The 16,997-nt window shown below is 36.9% G+C and overlaps 3 protein-coding genes across 3 annotated transcripts in view; 1 reads left to right on the top strand and 2 right to left on the bottom strand.

The window, feature by feature from the left end:
- Nucleotides 1-16,997, bottom strand: part of LOC134647389 (uncharacterized) — a 251,895-nt gene that overhangs the window by 60,518 nt on the left and 174,380 nt on the right. The gene's annotated exons all lie outside the window — the stretch shown is intronic.
- LOC134653307 (uncharacterized) lies at nucleotides 3,969-6,295 on the bottom strand. Its single transcript, XM_063508636.1, has 4 exons — nucleotides 6,257-6,295; nucleotides 5,872-5,927; nucleotides 5,627-5,786; nucleotides 3,969-4,234 (listed from the first exon to the last, which is right to left on the bottom strand). Exons 1-4 carry the CDS (start codon nucleotides 6,279-6,281, stop codon nucleotides 3,969-3,971), a joined length of 507 nt encoding a protein of 168 aa, XP_063364706.1. The 5' UTR covers nucleotides 6,282-6,295.
- Nucleotides 12,952-14,576, top strand: LOC134652963 (uncharacterized). The gene is made up of 4 exons (XM_063508215.1): nucleotides 12,952-13,014; nucleotides 13,240-13,331; nucleotides 13,617-13,755; nucleotides 14,459-14,576. Exons 1-4 carry the CDS (start codon nucleotides 12,990-12,992, stop codon nucleotides 14,539-14,541), a joined length of 339 nt encoding a protein of 112 aa, XP_063364285.1. The 5' UTR covers nucleotides 12,952-12,989; the 3' UTR covers nucleotides 14,542-14,576.

Genomic DNA, 16,997 nt, shown 5'->3' on the forward strand with positions numbered 1-16,997 from the left:
TTCGTAAAGCCCCAGATCGCATATTTATACACAAATACCTGCGATCTGGAGCCACCTCCCTAGGTACTAGGTACCTATGTAATGTACTATTATGTCGGTAGTCATCCCTAAAGTGGGTGAAAAGGGGGATGGAAATGAGAAAATTGCTCAAAATTGCTATTAAATTTTATCCAGGCTCTATGCTTACTCTAACTGCTGGAACTAATTCCACGCAGACGAAGTCGCTGGCAAAAGCTAGTAATATGTAAATACTTAAATAATGCGCTCATCACACGAATAAATGCCCTTACCAGGATTTGAACCCGGGACCATCGGCTTCATAGGCAGGGTCACTACGCACTAGGCCAAACAGGTAGTCAAACAAGAGGCATACCAAATCAATAATACCAACTTACAGTGTCTTCCTTTAGATAGGCAGTTGACTTCATACATAGCGCAAATGTCCCTAAACGTAGCCAGAAATTGCCACCTTTCGTCCCACGCACAGGCTTTCGGTCCACCTGGCGTGCAGGTCCTCAATAAATGGCAATTGTACTGGGACATGCGCACCGCCCATGGAACACGGTCTGGCAACGTCGGTTTATATTGTTGTCTCCGTCCCATTGCCTGAACATTCAAATATAGGATCCCATTTTTAAAGCTTCCAGTAAACTGATGTTACAATTGTTACATAAACGGTTGTTTCCAGATGTAAACCCACTCAGACGTAAATGGAATTGATGGATCGATCGGCCGCCTGCGAAAAAATCCGTAGGTACACGAGCATATTTTTTTTCTCATTATTTTTCAACTTTAGGTAATAGCGGACAGGACACCCATTTTTAACCGACTTCAGTTTCATAAGACTGCTGAAACTAAAAGCAACCGCTGCTTTGTCAATGAAGTTTTAACAATCACGTGCTTGTAACCTGGCAAACCTGCATGGTGCAATTGGTGCAGCCACCGCGCGCGCTGGCTGGCGATAAAAGAATATAGCTTTTCCGATTGTCTTTGGTTTTCTCACATGAATTAGGCCTCATACGCACGAGCGCTTTTCCAACGCGCGTTAAAAAAGCGTTTGAATGACACAAATGGATACATGTGTATTTATTCACACGAGGGCGTTGGCGCTTTTTACCAAGCGGTGTTGGATTTTCGCCTTGGTCGTTGAATTGAATTTAGGGTGCAGACAGATTCAAGCGCTTTTTTAACGCGCATTGAATAAGCGCTCGTGTGATGGGGCACTTAATAAGGGCAAATGGAAAATCGCAGTACTCTGATTCTGATTACATTTAATTAATTCGAAGTTTATGATTCATTTTTAACCAACGTTTTTAACCGACTTCAATTTCAAAGAAGGATTTTTGTATTCGATTTGGTGTTTTATTTAATATGTTCACCGATTACTCCGAGACCCGTGGTGCGATTTGAATAATTATTTTTTTGTTCGAAAGGAAGTACCTCCCTACAAGCTGAAATTGCATGATAAATACGAACATTTCCGAGAAAATACAATGGTAAATGATTATGCACTACATCGTACAGTCAGCAGCAGAAGTTGCTAAGCGGGCGAGATGTTCAAAATTACCATGACACGCTCTTATTCTCTTAACAATAAAGTCGCGTCAAGATCATTTTCAACACCTGGTCCGCTTAGCAACTTCTGCTGCTGACTGTACCTATACGACTTACTTGTGTGACTTGTGCCGTTGTTGCCCTGCGGAGAGGTTCAACTCCCTCGAACAACATCAGAATTGTATATCCTATAGGTAAATAAATACATTGTATTTATGATAACATATTATTTAGGTATTCATTTTAGCAGACTTCAAAATTCAAAAGGAGGATATTCTCAATTCGGTTGTATCTTATTTTTATTTTTAATATGTTACTGACTTTAATTCAAAGTCTAAATTTAGCTACAAAACACTGCGAAGGTACTCCCTTATGCTTGTAATGTACATGATACTTACCTACTAATAGCCCTCGTTAGCCTATCTGACAGAATGGTAACTACGGAAGTCTACACTGAGCATGGCCCGACATGCTCTTGGCCGATTTTTTATTATTTACTATTTTCATCATGCATTTAAACAGTTCGATTTGATATAATGCAACTGATGGTCATGAAGACCAGAATGGAACTCCTCCATGATAAGTAGTTTAGTGGAGCTAATTGTATTTGTAAAACGGGACTTAATCGCGTATTATATTTTAAGTTTTACCTCCGACGTTCCGAGCTCGGCGTTGTCCCCGTGGTCTCGGAGAAGACCGGCTAAAGCTGATATCAACATCTTTTAGCCCCACGAGTTTTTCGAACTACCCGCACATAAATATCATTAGTGTTGTGTGTCGACAGAGTAACATCCCTAGTGCGCAAAACGTTCAAGTTGATAAATAAAACCAAGTGCGGGTAGTTCGAAAAACTCGCGCGGCTGTTGATGTCAACTTTAGCCAGTCTTCTCCGAGACCACGGGGACAACACCGTCCTGTTGTGAACTCGGTTTTTTTTGTATAAAATATTATATTATTAAATGATCTGATGAAAACATCGTTGTAAATTATGCAAATTTAAATTTATTACTAAATACAGCATACATCATCTTCCTCGCGTTGTCCCGGCATTTTGCCACGGCTCATGGGAGCCTGGGGTCCGCTTGGCAACTAATCCCAGTAATTGGCGTTGGCACTAGTTTTACGAAAGCGACTGCCATCTGACCTTCCAACCCAGAAGGCAAACTAGGCCGTATTGGGATTAGTCCGGTTTCCTCACGATGTTTTCCTTCACCGAAAAGCGACTGGTAAATATCAAATGATATTTCGTACATAAGTTCCGAAAAACTCATTGGTACGAGCCGGGGTTCGAACCTGCGACCTCCGGAATGCAAGTCGCACGCTCTTACCGCTAGGCCACCAGCGCAGTGCATATTAAGCGAGCATAATTAGCATACACATAATAAAAATTAAAGGTAGACTTTTTATGGCAAGTGACAAGTTTAATTTGCCCTTGAGAGGACAATTAAATTAAAATGGTGCTAATTCAGCTTTTACAGATATTATAATAAATTTATTTCATATGTTCTCTTACCCACTAAACTCTGTTTTATTAACAGTTCCATGATATCTTTACATTGAAAGAACTTAAAATTTAAACGAGTATAATATACCTGTGGTATATACCTGCACAGGCACATATACCTGTGCCCACAAATGTTCAACTTTTACAGAATGTTTAAGAAATGTAATGCGATATGTGAATAACGGTTTTTATTGCTGACCTTTATTACATTTTAAATTATAGGTACATATCGAATTTATTGGAATGAAATAAAATTTAAAAAAAATCCTTTGTATTTAAATCAGCATAATGTAATATATTTACTAAATCAGCATAGGTTTAAAAAGACCTTTCATAAAGGGATACTGAGCTGATGGATTCTAATTAAAGTAATTTTCCTCCACCAGGCTAAGCCAAAAATTTCATTTAATACAATATACTCATACTCGTCGTCTTAATTTAGCTTCACTGTAACCCACAACGTGAACTGGTTAGTAATTAGGACCATTCTTTAACTCGGTGCAAATCGGTATAGGCGGTCACAGACTTTAGGTAATTGTTGACCCATCTAAGGTTCAAGCCAATTTGGTTGTCTATAGAATAGAATAGAATATAATTTATTCGTAACTTCTGTAAGCACAAACAAACGAGACAATACATAATATAAAATAAAACACAAAATAAGATTAAAGTGCTACGAAATGGCCTCGTCTCAGCATGTTGCTGGTGGCTTCCAGCGCTGGTCTTCCGATGAGACCATCAAGTGAGAAGAATCACGGAGGGTAACAGACAAGAAGAAGAAGTCATTAACCCTAATTGGCTCAACAATTAAAGTCCGTGACTGTACCTTCCTGATGCAGAGGAGTTGGACGCTGTATAAAGTCCTCGAACTTGTTGTTCCTCACAAGCTTATAACATTATAGTGGATAGATTAGTGACGCATAACTAAAGTCATCAAATCTGGAAAATAATATCTATCAGTTTCCTCTCGTAACACTCTCCCTTCCTCGTTATATCCTGGCGTGACACGTTGGCCCAGCATAAGAGAATCTTGCCAGTAGTGCGTGCTGGTGTCTGCCTCGGTTTCCGGACGAAGATCGTAATAGTAATCGATGGTGGGAGAAGTAATGGTTGTTGGTATTGTGGTCACCGGGACTACCTTCTTCTCGCAGATACTATCGTCGACTATTTTAAATACTGAAATAAATAGCCATCCAACTATTAATATTTTGTAAGTAGGTACCTACCCAGCGTGTGTAAAAATTTTTTTTCCATAGCAAATGATCTTTATGAACCTGCCCTAAAATAGAGATAATTAATCATTATTTTGTCTGACTTTTATTTATAAAACATGAGACAAAATTTGCTGAAGCCCAGTTAAGAAGCTTATCATTTTCAGATTAGAAATTTTATAACCTCAAAAGAGTGGTAACTTTTTTCCTCCACAATTAAATCTGAGTAACTATGCACTGAATTGTAGTGTAGTGTCGTTTACATATTAGGTATTACACCGCAATATTAGATATCATAAGAACCCTAGCATTTCGGAAGAAAAAGTTAATTGTAACTACTTTTGAGGTTAGAAAAATTATAATCTTAAAAAAAACGGAGTAAGTATAGGTACAAAAATGTACATCTTCACCGAGGAAACATAAAAGGGATTTCTTTCTTCCTTGCAATCCCTACTAGATTCAGATCAAGTCAGGTAATTCTTCCGGGCTTCGGAAATAATCCGTTGAGCCAGGAGTTTTTGAAAAATCGTAGCATATCACAATACGGTTGCCAAAAATGTAATTAGTAATCTTTCCTTTCTCTGGAAACTTCAACGATTCGAAACCTCATTTCTCGACTTTCGCTCGATAGGAAAAAAAACACGAACATAGCCTCCTGCCTCAAGGTCCTATAGATATACCTACTTAATGAAAATCATTTTCAATTGGACCAGACTTGCATTTGAATGGCTGGGCCTTAGGAGATCTTAGGTAGGTCTAAAACGCACATTAAAAAATTGTAAGAATTTTTGCACAAAAGCTAAAAATATGAAATAAGTACGCATTCAAAAATGCATTTTTTTTTTGATCGCGCTCATCGATTACTTCTTTTTGTTAAAACTTACTGAAAATGTAAATTCAAAAACATGATATCGTCGATCCCGGGCACGCAAAGCCATCTTCTTGACGACCGGTCTGGCCTAGTGGGTAGTGACCCTGCCTGCGAAGCCGATGGTCCTGGCTTCGAATCCCGGTAAGGGCATTCATTTGTGTGATGAACACTAATATTTGTTCCGGAGTCGTGGGTGTTTCTGTCTTCTATGTATATAAGTATGTATTTTCTATAAAAGTATGTACATCGTCGCCTAGTACCCATAGTACAAGCTTTGCTTAGTTTGGGGCTAGGTTGATCTGTGTAAGATGTCCCCCAATATATCTAATTACCTACACACATACATCAAATCTATTATTTATCTCGCTCACGCTTATACTCAGTGAGAGTGAGAGAAGAACCTGAGCCCACGGGGCCTTAATATGTATAAAACTATAGTTTTACCTATGCAGTGCGGTGTGGTTTATTTATACTCGTGTAACTTACATTTTTGTCCTCTCTCTTCGCAGTTGACCTTGAACAGTGCACATTCGTTCTCAAACTTTGCAATGGTCGCGTCTTCTTCATCGTAGCCACACACCGGTTGCCCGTCAGAGTTACAAGAATTCAGTCGAAAGCAATTGTAGTTAGAAACTCCCCCTTCAGCCTATATAATTTATTAATTAAACATTCAAACTTAATACAAAATGGTTTTATTAAAAACAAGTTGCTAAAATGTAATTTCGACTTACCGTTCTCCTGACAGATGCTTGTATATGTGTGGAATATATCACAATAATTATGCATCCTGTAAAGATAAAACAACGTAGGTAGTAACAGCATGGCACTTCAGTCCCTTATTTATAGTAATTATGACAGCTACATATGGTAACTGTTTTTCGCTTAATATTGTCTTCGATTACCGCGATTGTTACTCATGAATTAAAAACGAGCGCTGAGGAAAAGTCTGCCTGACATGTAATTAGCATTAAGTATTTAAATTATTTTCATTCAAAAAATAAAAGCTTCTTATAATAAAATATTCTTAGGCGAATTTTTATGTTTTAATTACGGGCTCAACAGTGGTGACCGCGACCCTTGCTTGTGTTACAAAAATCGAACTAATAAACTAATTACCCATTACATAATTTTGGGTGATCATCGCAATTATTTTTCTGACTTCTAACTTCTATTTACATCACAACACAACAAATTTTTATGCGAGACCAAACATATACATGTAAATCTATACTAGTGAATGTAAATTCTAGTTTCGGATATTAAATAAAAGACAATAACACGCTTCAATCGTTTAATGTTAAAATTCAATGACGTATCCAAATCAAACGAGTTGCATGGAAGGCTTGCACAAATTGTGTTATCTTACATTATAAAGAATACTTAGAATGGACTAGGCTAGGGAGTCTGTTTATTTTAGTATTTTTAGGTCGTACCAATTTTTAGCTTGTCTAGTCTAATAAAATAGGTACAGATAGTGCACCTACATAATTATACCAACTTCCTATAAGTTTTGTGTACCTATCAAAACGGTTTATACTCGTAAGTATCGAGTTTTGTCGAAAGTAACTTACTGAAGCATTATGCATGTGATGTCAACATAATAGACATGATATGACGATGATGTTAGTACAATACCTAAATTTAAAAGTAAACACACACGATCTTGTTAAAACTTGAAGATTGGAAGTTTGATTCTTTTTGTTATGCGTGTCGTTCTGCGTGTTATTGTAGTACTCGTAGACATCGTTGTCGGGGGCATATTACACTGCGTTTCACTAGTTACTGTGTAATCTGTTAAATTAGTGAACAAATATTAGAACCAGAGAAAAAAAATTCAGAGTTTGGTCAATTAGAAATTATTATAGGATTAATAAGTATTTCATTCGTCTGTAAAAATTTGAATTGCTCTGATGAACTCTTCTACCAGAAATGTGGATCGTTCCGTGCCGTTTTCATATCGGCCGTCGAATTATAATATTTTTTTAAAAATACAAATTAATTGTTTAATTCGTTAGCAATTAACGCTAAGGCCAATGATAATGATGAGAAAGTTACCTAGTTATCGTAACAGAGACAGTTGTAATTAGGTTTATACCTATTCTATATTACAAACTGCGTTTCATACCAGTTTTTGATTTGCAGTTATAGTTGAAGACTGCGCACTCGTCGGGGAACCACTTGGCGTGCCTCCGGCGCGCGTCTCTCGCGCACGCGGTTTCGTGCGTGGAGCGGCAATACTTCGCTCGGTAGCACCAGTAGTCGTTCGTGATAGACCGTTTCGTACTAGGCTAGAGTACCAACAAAAATATTTAAATCTGCAGAGCTAGAATCACACCAAGCTAACTAACTCTACACCGATTTGGCAAACGACTGACGACGCGATTCGGGAAATGAATTAGTGATTCACTAGTCACTAGATATGAAATAGTAAAAATATGTGACGTTCCACGGCAAAAGGTACCTTATGGCGGCTGGGGCTTACGCTATTATTAACGCCGCAGCCGGGGCAATGGTACCTTTTGCCGTGGAACGTCACATATCTTTACTATTTCATATCTAGTGAATCTCTTATTCATTTTCTGAATCGCGCCGTGAGGGTCGTCAAATTCCTATGAAAAAATTAGTTCGCTGAATGACTTCGATACTTTTTCAATGCAAAATCACCTTTGCATACAAACTTATATGCAGGGGGATTACCTTTTCTCTGCAGCTGACATTACCAATGGGTACAGTCAGCAGCACATGTTGCTAAGTGGGTCAAGGGTTCAAAATGATCTTGACACGACTTTATTGTTAAGAGAATAAGAGCTTTTCAAGGTAATTAAAACACCTAACAACAAGATAATTATAAACACCTTCATGCCCGCTTAGCAACTTCTGCTGCTGACTGTACAACAGACAGTTACCGATGTGTATAGTACTGCAAATACAGCAATCAACGATAGCGTGGTACTAGCGTGTGCTACGGAACAGATGCAGCTTGCATTTCATTTGCCTGGTTTCTAAACGTAAAATTTGTGTCGCATTTAAAAATATCTTAATTTATTAAACGCTAATAATATAAAATATAACCCGTAGAGACCTAAATGATTTCAAATCGTTTCAAGACTTTAAACCAGGGAAACTTTTTGGATGTGACAAAAGGCGATCTAAAATTTTATTTCATATTATAATGGAAGAAAATACGTGGGTATAAATATCTGAAGCATTATATTTCTATACAGTCAAGTGGTAATGGTTAGTCTGGAAAAATCGGAGGTAAATCCTTGCATTTGTCCACATCGGTTTTCCGGTAATCTGTAATGGTATAATACAAGCACATTAAATTTTCAAATGTTTTTTCTGTCGACAAATGATGATCAGTGTAATTAAATTCTTGAGTTCAATGGATTCCCTTCTTCTAACTCACCAGTTTTATGTTGGCAGTTGTATTCGTTGATATCGCATGTGTCGAGAAATCGTCGCACTCCTTTTGTGGCATCTATGCCACACTTTTCAACAGCATTATGGATACAGATTTTGGCGTCAAAACATATCTAGTTACATATAAAACTTAATTAATAACTATGACCAAGATTGACAGCTAAGTAAGTACTAAAAACAGGAAACCGACAGAAACCCAACTTTGAGTTGGTAATAAGTACCTAATCGGGTAGTAAGAAATAGTAGAACTATATGATGCACTCTGGCAATAAGCATGAAACTAAGCTGGTGTCGAATTTTACAGTTAAAATAATAGAAGAAGTCATAGATAATCTCTTTTTTTAATGCCACGCTATAGCAATAGTCTTAAGAAGTATAAAAAAATGTAACGTATTTAAAACTTAATGCCATACTACGTCAGATTACATAAGAGAAATATAAACTAAAGTTTTTCAACGTCAGTTTTTCAGTCATATCACGGCAATTATGTATCCTTATTCAATGCTACAATACCTAAGCTTTTTCTGTTTCCTATTGGAATTCCTCCTCTTTACATTTTTTATTATTTTACTCCTACTCTGCTTACAACATTTAGCAGCTATTTATTTGATCGGCCTAGATTGGCAATGTTTTGTGTATACATATACATATATTAACCTGTCAGATCCCAGTGGCTCGTATTTGAGCCAGAACGCTTATGGGTGACGTCACACGTGGGAGTTGACGGGTAAGTACCTAATTAACGCTAACGGACTAACGCTGTTTGTCGGTCCGTGCATGTTTAGAAGAAACATTTTCCGTGATCGTTCATTTTTCATCCATAGCATAGTAGGGTGACTTTTATGGAGGGGCTCGGGACTGGGGCCCCATATTAATTGGCCACTCTTGACAAATCAGAAAGAAACAAGCCAATAGAAGTATTAAGAGTTGCCAATTAAATACTATGGAGGGAGGGGCCAATAACTATAACAGTTCTCTTCCCCTACCTAAAGTACTTACATTAGCCCCATCTGCACTATCTAAAACTATCCCGGTGGTAACAACTGTAAAAAATAACAACCAAATGGGATTTATTAGGTAATATGTATATGTAAACTTCGATAAGTATCTGTAGATGACACGGTTGATGTCATTTAACAGAATATGTAGATTAAAAGTCAATTTAGACTGAACCATACGAGATAATTTGATACAATTCGGAAGCCTGGAAACATTGCGCTTCGCATGCGGCCACTAAAATATGAAGGTTTTTTTCTTACTGAGGAATATGACGCTGAGCATTTCTGATTCGACGCTCCGCCGTTCACAAGTAAAGGCAAGAGAATAGCTTTAGGTTTTGTTCACAAAGTGCTACCAGTATGTTTTTTAATCTAAATGTATTTATTCGTTATTACATAGATACAAATTTATTGACTCTTGGCGTTTACGTTAGCGACTGCGTCAAACTAAACTCGATCGCAGTCCTTCTCGCTCGCACTGATGAATTGGTGTGATAGAGAGGAAATGCGATCGAGTTCCCGCAATCGCTAACGTAAATGTCAAATGCCAACTCGTGGTAACCGCTTTGCTTATTTGCTAGCCGATCTAGAATCGACGCTGAAAGACTGGCAAGGAACGTCTTGACTGGTCGTCATCGTAGAGTATGTCTACGAGAATACCTATAACCGGAGGCGAAAGTATTCTTCGGCGTAGGGTGACATTATAGTTTCCTCTAATAGGTATCTAATTATACTTTTATACTGAAATTGGTCTCAATTGCCCTCAACTTTCTTCTAGTCCTGAAAACGACCGAAAAAAGTAACTTTGTGTGGACTTAACTTTATAGCAGTAAAAATGCGCAAGGACACGACGCAAAATAGCATTTTCTAGATTAAAACTTCGAGCCGTAAAACTACCATAAATAGTAACAACGGTGATTGAAAATGTTAGAAATATATTCTAAGGAAATACTAACTGTGGTTAATCTATTTTCGATGTTTGTCTATATTAACTTCATTCATAGTTATGAGTTAAAGAAAACCATCAATAGAAATGTAAATATGGTAAAAACAATGTAAATGCATCTTAGTAAACTTGGTACCTACCTTAAAACAGTAAATACTTAGCGCCCTTAACCTTGGGTATAATTACTGTGAATCCGGGTCACAGTAATTATACCCACACAAATTTTTAAAGTCAGGATTTTCGAGAAAAAGAAACAAAGTTTCTTTGCTGTAGACATTACAACATTAACTATATAGATACATTTTTCTAAGACTTTTATCGTACAACTTTTAAGAAGTAGAAGCGTTTACATGCCTATAAGGACGAAGTAAGGAAATTAGGCTTTAAAATCCGTTTATTTTATGATTTCCACAAGAAAGACGTATAACCTTAAAGCGGTTTTTAGATCCACACTTGCGATCGGAACCGATGTCGGGTCCGAGCAAGGGTCGTTTTCCTTTTCAGGAAGTATAAGAACATCGTTAACAATATTTGAAATGAAGAATAATAACCGCTTTACTCATACCTAAAATAAAGTAAAATAGTTATCGACCTTTCCTTCATAAAATGAGTGGCGTTCTCCGTCGCATTACTGCCGCGACTATGACGTACATTCAGTCGGTCATTTTATCAAGTAAATTGGTAAATACAGCGGCGCGGCGGCAACAACGACGCTGCAACAGTAAGTAGCTGCAGCTGACATCCAAACGTCACCTTTAATATCTTCACTTTTATTGGATAAAACTAATATAACAACAATTAACGTAGTCAAGCTAAGGCCAGAGCCCGTACCATGAGTCACTAACAGTGTCAAAACTGACATTTACGCTATCGAGAACGTAATTTACTTTCTATACATCTCGTTTGCACTAATATGCGAGTACGAGCGAGATGTAAGTATAGAAAGTAAATTACGTTTTCGACGGCGTTTATGTCAGTGCCAAACTGATGGTAGCGATGAGTGAAATGCGACTGTCTAAAACAGAAAAATTGCATTTACATGTTTATACTGTACATAGCGTTTATTAAAACACTAATAGTATTTTATACAATCGTGATATAATGGAGAGCTTTTCAGTCGAGTACCGTGTTTAGGCAACGAAGCTTGCTGAGTTGCCTAAGTAAAGGTACGAGATTGAAAAGCTTGATTATATCACTATTGTACACAATACTTTTTCTACGAGTCAACAAAAAAAATACTTAAAACTAGTAGAAGAATCATACCTATATGTAGGTAAAAAAACCAAAAGTATACAGCTAAGATGCGCGAGCAGCCGCGATACCTTCATACTCGTACGCGACCCGGCCCCCGCGCCTCGCGCCCCCGGCCGGTTGGTCAACGACACCTTCTCGTAACTCATGAGGCCCTGGTACTTGCTCCGCGCTTTCGATTGGTCAATTTCATTATAGTTGACTAAACTGTATCGAAATGAATATTATAGTTGACTAAACGGTATCGAAATAAATATTATAGTTGACTAAACTGTATCGAAATAAATATTATAGTTGAGTTGGGGTCCCATAGTGAAAAAAGTATGCGCTTTCACTTTGGTATACGAAGTCTTAATTTAAGCATTGCAGTCGACGAGTAGAAAAAAATTATTATCTGCGCATCTTAGCTGTATACTTTAACCATTAAAACACAGAACAGTAACAATATTTCCACCTTTATTCCCAGGATTGTCATTTGCTATGTCGACATAATTGGCAAAAGATCTGTGGCCGAGATCCTCACAAAATAGAACCCAACTGCATATAATTTACTACCAGTAAGTACAATCAGATAAGATTAAGACTAGATTTAGGATGACTGAAGACTAGAACAAAATACGCTATAATAATTTTTAGTTTTTAGATTTTAAAGTGACTTCAAGAAACAAATGCCCGGCGCTAGATCGACTGCAAATTGAAGTCTTTTAATACCACATGAAGTTTCATAAAAATATAAAATGATTCAAGTATAGACGCAGTATTATTTCTTCTATTTTATCATTAATCCTAGCTTTATCCCTACTTTGAATACCTACTTAGAATGATGTGGTGTGGTGTAAAATATGTATACATATGTAGATATTAGTCAATCATTTGAAAAGACACGGCTCGCTTTAGAACAAAACGATAAACTTTAACTAAACTGTAGACTATCAGATGGTGATGGATGAAAGTATGCGACAACACAATTAACTCTAAATAGACACAATATTTTATAAACAATGTTAATTAAGCGAAAACCTATTGTTGCAAAACTTACACTACTTAGGCGGATGCTATTAATATGTTGAAAGTATTTACTTCGTCAACAAGCTATTGTACATTGTCTCAAAGAGGAAGTTTACACCACGAATATATAACAAGGTTTTCGTACATAAACACAAAGTGGCCTAGCAAATGGCTGGAAGCCCTGGATTCATTCGAATTGGGGCCGTTGGAAGCAGCTGTCACAATGCCTTCAATCAACATAGTTACAGGTATGTTTAAACAAGGCTTTACCACACTGTTACATAGAACTTGTTTGTTTTGTGTTGCATTAGCGGTGAAGTAAAACCACCTAGTAGAACAAGCAACTATTTTTTTTTGGTGTGAGATAAACAAAAAAATTCTATAAGTACCTCGCGCGTCGAAAAAAATTGCTACACACGTGCACGCTAAAAGGGTTAGGTTAAATCAAGTTAAATGTAGCTTACTTGTTCCAGTCGTTGTAATATTCTGCTACTTGCTATCGCTTGCAGCCAGTCACGGTCCGCCTAAAGAGCGAGATCAAGAAGACATCGCCATGGGAAAAAAGGTATCGTACAAGAACTAAACAAATAACGTCTGTTACCTAGTTTCATTTATACACCGTGACTTTGTTATCAAGTTATCATTGACCAAATTGAGTTATTTCTTTTAATACTCGTATCGCCTAGTACAAGTTTTTTTAGGAATAGAACCAAAAGAGTTTATTGAAAAAGCTCCAACTTTAAGTATGCCAAATTTCAGGTAAATTAGACGACGGGGAGAAGTATAAATTTAAGTTTGAAGCACATATACATATAAACGTGAAGCTAAAAGTGTGTAAAAATCGTTCCAGCATGGTGCCAAGTGGTGCAGCATGGCAAAGGTGTGCAACCACGACCGCGTGCCGGTGTGCGGCGTCAGCCACGCCGGCGACATCATCGGCTTCCGCGACCTCTGCGACATGTTCGACTTCAACTGCATCAGGAAGCGGAGTCTGTATCTCATCTGTCATTCTAATGCAAACAACTATTTTAAAACCCGTAACTTTTACAATAAAACCGCAGATTATGGTTGATTGATTTCGAAGATGTCATATAGATAGATATAATATTCATTTGTACACACAAATAAACAAACAGCCTCTCATCCTAAATTCATATACGTAAATACCATTTCTATTTCTTTGAGGGTAACCATTATATTTCGTGTAGGTACTTGGCTGACATCATAGCATTCATACCAATACACAGAGCAGAAGTCTCCATAATTGCGCAATGTTTTCATAAAATAATGTTTATCAACAAAGAGATATTTAGATACTGACATGATTACTGATTGTTGTTGTACGTTGCCTTATGAAAAATCAAAAAATATACAGTATGAACATTTCCCATTGGAAACTTCCCTATTACAGCTTGCTGATAGGTACTCTATGAAAGGCGCTGCTAGTTCTACACACAATCTCCTTTAAATAGCACAACAGCAATAACCTTTAATTTCACGTTGTTGCGCAGTTAAAACTAAAAGGCCGACGAAACACACCAGAGAATTAAATGTACATGGAAAGGAAATGAATAAAAGTGAGATGGACACATATAGATTGACTGAGCTAACATTGCCAACGACAGTACCTACATAAGTAAATACTGAATCGCAAAAGTAACTCGTATTTTTACCAATTTCCTTTGTTTTCAGACTACAAGCAAACTAGCTGTCCTGCTGACAGGAACTTCCTGACCGCATCCAGAAAGCCTACCAACATTTATTTCGATGAATAACATTATTTTAATCTAATATTTATTATATTTATAATGTTTATGTCTGGTTCATGTACTTTTGAAAATGTGAAAATGTATACTGCAAGATGTTTCAATTTTATTCAAAATTAAATAAAATATATAATAAAAATAGTAAACTAAACTAGCAGCTATCAGTTAATCGTATCCTACCATTTAAGTAGGTGCCCACTTACCATACCTATTGTATAAATCGAATAAGTAATCATATAATTTAAAACAATCACTACATAGTATAAAACAAAGTCGCTTCCGGCTGTTTGTCTGTCTGTATGTATGCTTAGATCTTTAAAACTACGCAACGGATTTTGATGAGGGTTTTTTTTCATTTCAAGAGGAAGGTTTATGTATAATTTGTTAACCCGTACGAAGCCGGGCGGGTCGCTAGTAAAATATGTATATTTGATGACCTTTAATATGGTTGCGTTTTTAGGGTTCCGTACCCAAACGGTAAAAAGCGGGACCCTATTATTAAGACTTCGCTGTCCGTCCGTCCGTCCATCAATCCGTCTGTCACCAGGCTGTATCTCATGAACCGCGATAGCTAGACAGTTGAAATTTTCACAAATAATGTATCTCTGTTGCCGCTATAACAACAAATACTAAAAATAAAATAAAATAAATATTTAATGGGGGCTCCCATACAACAAACACGATTTTTTTGCTTTATTTTTTGTTGATGGCGCGGAACCGACTCGCACTTGGCCGGTTTTTTATTATCGTCTATCTTGCATGCGTCAGTCTCGAACTTATACCACGATGCCATGATGACCGAAGATAAAGGCGTTGCTGTTTAATGCACGAAAATACAACATAAATGTCCACCAGTAAATGGCATTCGCTAACAGTCAATCACAGTTCTCTCAATGGTCCAAAGAGGTTGTAGGTACAAAAATATAAAATACTGGTTTCTGCCCGCAACTTCGTCTGCGTGGAATGATGATGATGATGATCGATTAAAAAAAACTACCTACCATATGTCCTACCTTCGGATTTACGTATAATAATTATAACGACCTGCAAGATTGCATGGACGCATGGGTGTACAGTCAGCTGCAGAGATAACTAACCCCTGCAAACAAGTTTATATGCAGGGGAATCAGTTATCTCTGCAGCTTAAAGTACCTACTTTAAGCATAGCTAGTTACATAACCTTAGATAATTTACATCCCGAAATATTGAATACCTCAGAGAAAAATAACAACTTTTTAAACAAACATTTAAATTACTTAAAGTATAATCATGTTTGATAGGTACAAGTAAGTATGTAATATCATGAATGTTTTTAACCTTTTCGACGCCGTGTCAAACACAAAAGCTGTCACGCTGACGCCACGTCACCGAAGTGTCAAAATTGAAATTGAACTTTATGCATATGCACGTAGGTCTATGTTGCTCTGTGATATGTGACCTTGGAGGATATAATCAAACGGAGACGCCATGTCTGTAATTTTCTGTACAAAACAGTCTGCCGATTTTTGCGGGGGAGGGGAACGTCAAATGTATGCGTAACGTAAAAATAGCCATGTCAGATAAACGTCAGTCCATACCTATGTGAACTTGGCACCCGACCTTGACCAATTTTTTATTTATATTTTTTTTCTTATAGTATTTTGTTTGTAGTTGATTGTAGTTAAAAGGATTTTATTTGTAGTTGCCCCAAAAAAAAGTTATGGGGGTGAGAAAAATCCCAGCACCCCACTTTTGAAATCTTATGCTTTAATTGTTGATCCTGGCTTAGAATCGTTTGTAGTTGATTGTAGTTCTTTTATTTTTATTTGTAGTAGCCAATTATCTCCAAAAAATAAAAAAAATAAAAAAAGCCTTATGAGCCCGTTGATGTCTTTTCCCGATAAAGAGCTTTTTGGTGAAATTAAACACGAGAGCGCGTTTACGTCTTTTACAAGGAAAGGACAAACGGTCCGTTGTACCAAACCGTCAGTCACCCTTAAAGTGTTCTCTTAAAGTTATAATATAATGGTAATTACACACCAACACTACTAAGTGACGTTGAACAGTCTGTCAAGTGTGAATGCTGCAACTGACCCTAAGTATGATAAAACTTGATAAATCCCACACTGTGTTGATTGATTATGGGTAAAATCGTTTATACTGTTTGTAGTTATTTGTAAATCTTTTAATTTCATTAGTTGTTGCCAAATTAAACGACTAAACTTTGTTTTAATTTCACTATGAGAGCTTTTTCAGGACAATTTAATAATATAGGAAAAACTTGGAAAATCGTAAACGTTTATGATGGATTCTGGTTCAGAATCGTTTGTAGTTATTTGTAGTTCTTTTTATTTCATTTGTAGTTGCCAAACAACCCCACAAAAATCGATTCGATTTCACTATGAGAGCTCTTCTCATGACAATTCAATAATATTTGAATAACTTGGAAAATCGTACACGTTTATGATTAATTCTTGTTCACAATC

This window comes from Cydia amplana, chromosome 1 (assembly GCF_948474715.1).
Source record: "Cydia amplana chromosome 1, ilCydAmpl1.1, whole genome shotgun sequence".
NCBI lineage: Eukaryota > Metazoa > Arthropoda > Insecta > Lepidoptera > Tortricidae > Cydia > Cydia amplana.